General features: G+C 45.2%; 1 protein-coding gene across 2 annotated transcripts in view; it reads left to right on the top strand.

Moving 5' to 3' along the window:
- Positions 1 to 4,453, top strand: part of RPL6 (ribosomal protein L6) — a 5,182-nt gene extending 729 nt beyond the window's left edge. For both annotated transcript variants that reach the window (XM_004691074.2, XM_012731186.1), the window contains exons 2-7: positions 130 to 366; positions 460 to 558; positions 1,655 to 1,798; positions 2,448 to 2,496; positions 3,332 to 3,516; positions 4,263 to 4,453. In XM_004691074.2, the coding sequence (XP_004691131.1) occupies positions 130 to 366; positions 460 to 558; positions 1,655 to 1,798; positions 2,448 to 2,496; positions 3,332 to 3,516; positions 4,263 to 4,415 (867 nt within the window). In that variant the 3' untranslated portion in view covers positions 4,416 to 4,453. The remainder of the gene's footprint in view (positions 1 to 129; positions 367 to 459; positions 559 to 1,654; positions 1,799 to 2,447; positions 2,497 to 3,331; positions 3,517 to 4,262) is intronic.
- The last annotated feature ends 328 nt before the right edge of the window (positions 4,454 to 4,781 follow it).

Raw genomic sequence — 4,781 nt, 5'->3', positions numbered from 1 at the left:
GTCCTCATGGGCCCTTCTGGGGCGTGAGAACGCTGTTACGGTGAGGGAGAAGGGTGCGGCCATCCGCGCGCGGTTTATGAAGTGACCGGGAGCGAAATGACTTGTTTTTTTTTTTTGATGTGTTGGTAGATGGCGGGTGAAAAGGCTGAGAAGGCGCCTGCTAAAGAGAAGAAACCTGCAGCCAAGAAAGCTGATGCTGGTGGCAAGGTTAAGAAGGCCAAGGGCAAGGCCAGAACCCCTAAGAAGGGGAAGCCCCACTGCAGCCGGAACCCCGTCCTGGTGCGAGGCATCGGCAGGTACTCGCGGTCTGCCATGTATTCCAGAAAGGCCATGTACAAGAGGAAGTACTCAGCGGCCAAATCCAGGGTAAGGGGCCGGGCACCGCCAGCGCTACCCTTTCACCTTAAATTGCTGATCTGCTTCGCTTCTAACTTGGCTATTTCGTATTTGCCCCGACAGATTGAAAAGAAAAAGAAGGAGAAGGTTCTGGCTACAGTCACAAAGCCAGTGGGTGGTGACAAGAATGGTGGCACCCGCGTAGTGAAACTGCGCAAAATGGTAAGACTGAGGGACTGCAGAAGAGATGGTTCTTAGAAACTGGAGTGGTGTGAAGGTGTTTGCTGTTGAGGCATACTCAGGCTGGAAGTCCTGTTGGCCAGAGAAGTGTTGGTAAGGGTGATGACTCTGGGTTTGCAACTCACACACTCAACAGTTACTTCTCTGTGCTTAGGGGGTTTTGTGTGTACAACAGGAATAAAGTTACTATGCAGAGGTGTGAGTTAAGTTACAACATGCTGAAAGCTTGCGATGCCGCCAGGTTTGTTAGTTTATAAACCTCTGGAGTAATGTTTCGTGACTGTCTGCTGTGGCCAACAACCAGCACGTCTCCCAGCTTTCCCTGTGATGTGAATTAAGGAAATGGTGTCAATTATGTTACTTTTCACAGGTGACGGTTATTGCCCCAATAGGAAGATCACGTTTTGATTGCGGGTTGGTTTTTCTACTAGGTATTACTAGCTTTTTGGTAAAGGCAGGCTGTCTATTAAGATGAAAAGCAGTTAGAAATGAGTTATTGTCATAGCCTCAGGAGTTTCGGCTAATACCAAATGTTTACAGTCTTTGAGCCCGCAGTCCTGATCTAAACTAATGGCCTCTTGTGAGATATTTTTCCCTAGAAAATGAAAGTGGTGAGTGACAATGCAAGGTAGTAATAAGGGTGTGAATGCTCTAATTTGAATTGGAAAGCAATCATCCTCCAAGACATATTGGGGGTGGGGGTGGTTTAGTAGGGGTTAGCAGTCCCAGAAAAGCGTGAAAATCACTGTCATTTGTGTATGGTTTTGTACGTGACGCTGTATCACGGCTTGCCTTGTAATAGTTTGGTTTTATTCTGAGATTAAGAGGGTAACTTGGTTATTGCTTTCATCATACACTTTCCTCAGTGAAATGGATTCCATTCTGTTGTGCAAGTGAGCAATGTAGAAGAAGTGTTGATCATTTCCAGATTTAAGATCTGCTTAGGAGAAATAAAAATACAGTAAATAAAATTTTTCAAATATGTAAAAAGGTTCTAGCAAAGATTTCAACTGTCATAACCAGTTCTACTGATCTAAATATGGCATTTAAATAAGTTGAACTCCTTGGCTCTCTGCAGCCCAGATACTACCCTACTGAAGATGTTCCCCGAAAGCTGCTGAGCCATGGCAAAAAGCCTTTCAGTCAGCATGTCAGGAAACTGCGAGCCAGCATTACTCCAGGGACCATCCTGATCATCCTAACAGGGCGTCACAGGGGCAAGGTGAGTAGAGCGACTGGGTGTCACAGGTGCCTGAACTGCCTGATTGTGCTGTGTCTGTTAACATGGAGAGTTTAGTCCATGATACACAATAATCTGTTACCATTTTCTCCTGGTGATGTACTTGTTACGTGTGACTCAAGGGCCACATCTGAAAACGGTCATGTATTTTAAGTTAACTCCTTAGGATAGACTTTGCAGGAAGTAAAATTAGAGAGTTTTAAAGTTTTTTTTGTTTGTTGTTTGTTTAAAGATTTGTTTGTGCATCTAAGAACTGGGGTACAGGCCAGAGGTGCTGGAAGTGAGAGAATTCACCAGGGACAGAGCGGGGAGCAGAACAGATGGATTGACTGCAGCACACTGCTGAGGGGAGCAGCGGGCGGGTCAGGAGAGGGCTGCTGCACGTGGGGGTCAGCTCCCTCACTGGACCGCGGATGGCTTTGTAGTGTTGTGCTTTAACTGCGCCACCAAGGAGGACATGTTTGTTTTTTGTTACAGGCGTGTAGTACTTTGAATAAGTCACCCTTGTGTTGAAACAGTTGGCTCTTAAAATTGCTGGGGATGAGAAGTTTTGTCAGTTTCATGCCTATGATTTGATTAATCCAGAATTCAATTTCTAGTTATAGAATTAGCATTTCTGCTTAATTTCCAGAGGGTGGTTTTCTTGAAGCAGCTGGGCAGTGGCTTGCTACTTGTGACTGGTAAGGAATCATCGATTTTTATATTCTCTGAAATTTGGGCTTTTACATGTTTGTGAACTATCCTTTTGCACTTCTAAGAGTTTTCAGTGGCGTGAGAATTCTGTGCCCAATTTCTTTGTTGTGTGTGTACAACATGTTTTCCTGAGGTAGGTAAATTTCTGTGTGGCAGTACCACTAGTGACTGCTGCTGACATGCATAATGGTTGCCACTGAGCATCGAGAAGTCACTGCTGAACACTTCTGAAAAGTAAACTTCACTCGGGCAAGCAGTACTCACTTTCGGTTTGCCATCAGGGCCTTGTAATTTTGAACAACCTGTATAAGCGATTGTGCTGTTTCCAACTAGGGTTACTTAGGAAAATTGACTGGATTTTGAGGGGCACGGACATACATTCTTGGTCAAACTGAAATACTGCCGAGTTCTCAGTGTTGGTAGTAAAAAGAGCAATTTGGATTACTTCAGATACAGAGACATCACAAATTCTACTCACTTGGATTCCCCAAAGTCATTCGTTTGTTTGTTTGTTTGTTTGGTTTTGTTGGTTTTTTTTTTTTTTTTAAGATTTATTTATGCATACAAGAACTGGGATACTGGGGGTTGAGAATTCACCAGAGACTGGGGAGCAGAACAGGCAGATTGACTGAAATAGACTGCTGAGTGTAGCAGAGAGTGAGACAGGAGAGGTCTGCTGAGCCATGTGGGTCAGCTCCCTGGCTGGGGATAGTTCACAGTGCTGTTCTTTAACCCCTTGTGCCAGCAGGGAGGCCCCACTCCAAAGTCTTCCTAAAATGATTGATTTAACCTCTGATACTGACTTTTCCTTTTTGTCCTTAGGACCTCTGTCTCTCAATCGGGTCCCCCTGCGTAGGACACACCAGAAATTTGTCATTGCCACCTCTACCAAGATTGACATCAGTGGTGTGAAAATCCCCAAACATCTCACGGACGCTTACTTCAAGAAGAAGAAGCTGCGAAAGCCCCGACACCAGGAAGGTGAGATCTTCGACACAGAGAAGGAGGTAAGCTTCTGTTTCTGTCTTCGCCTCTGATAGCTTTGGCTCCCCCAGTTGGAAATGAAAATAAGGGTTAAGAGTGTTTTTAATCCAAAAAAGGTATAAGTAATAATGAGGAATATTCAACAAAAAGTGATGTTCCCAAATTCAGTAGCTCCTAGTAGCACTGGGAGCTCAGGTCAGAGCCTCTGGTTTTGGAGCGACTCTGTTTCCCATCGCCAGATCACCCTGTGCCATCACACGGTCCAGTGCACTTCCCTCCCCCACTGTTTCTGATCCCACTCCCCCCCACAAACTGTCTGGCATATAGCTGTTGTCGTTATTATTTTCTCGCCTGTTCCGTTATATTCCTGTTATGAGAGAAACCTTTTGGGCTGTTTCCATGTCTTTCCAATTGTGAATAAAGCAGCAGTAAACATGGGGGTGCAGGTGTCTTTGAATCGTGTTTTTGTGTCTGTGGGCAGATGCCTCGGAGTGGGGGTGCTGGTCGCAGGGAAGCTCCGTGGAGCAGCGTGAGAACCTAGTTTCGGAGCAGCTCTGACAGAGTCACTGCTCCTGCTCTGTTGGGGACGCATGCTTAGCTGCCTTTGCATCACAGATGCGAGATCTCACAGCTTTTCAAGAAAGGGTTTTTCAGAATTGCCTTCAAAGCCTAAATGTTACTGGGATTGAGTTATTTATAAGTTTCTTTGGTTGATTGAAGAATTTGGTATTTGTGCCCTAGTTTTCTAAATGATTTTCTTTTTCTTTAGAAATACGAGATTACAGAGCAGCGGAAGTTTGATCAGAAGGCTGTGGACTCGCAAATTCTGCCAAAAATCAAAGCTGTTCCCCAGCTCCAGGGCTACCTCCGCTCTGTGTTTGCTCTCACCAATGGCATTTACCCACACAAATTGGTGTTCTAAGTTTCCTGCAAAGAATATAATTAAATAATGATCATTTCTTTGTCTTCTTTTTTTTTTTAATCTGCCTGGTGGGGTAGTTGGCTCGTATTAATGGGCTGTTGGACTCCTCCAAGAGGAATGCGGTTGGGGGGGGGTGCTGTCCGCTGGGTAAAACCTCTCGCTGCCTTTGATCACATTTCTTCACTTCCTTAGTGTCTGGTTTTCCACCAGCAGTGCCACCAAATACTGACTTCCCAGTCAGTGCTAAAGAAGCTCATCTGCAGGAGGGGAAGAACTGGGGTCCTCGAGCCACAATTCTCAGCCCTTGCTGAATCTGGCGGGTTTTCAGGCATAGACATACACATCAAATAGCTGTAATTACCGTCT

This window comes from Condylura cristata, unplaced genomic scaffold, assembly GCF_000260355.1.
Source record: "Condylura cristata isolate star-nosed mole 26May11 unplaced genomic scaffold, ConCri1.0 scaffold00029, whole genome shotgun sequence".
Taxonomy (NCBI): domain Eukaryota; kingdom Metazoa; phylum Chordata; class Mammalia; order Eulipotyphla; family Talpidae; genus Condylura; species Condylura cristata.
This window is presented reverse-complemented; position numbering and strand designations above follow the sequence as displayed.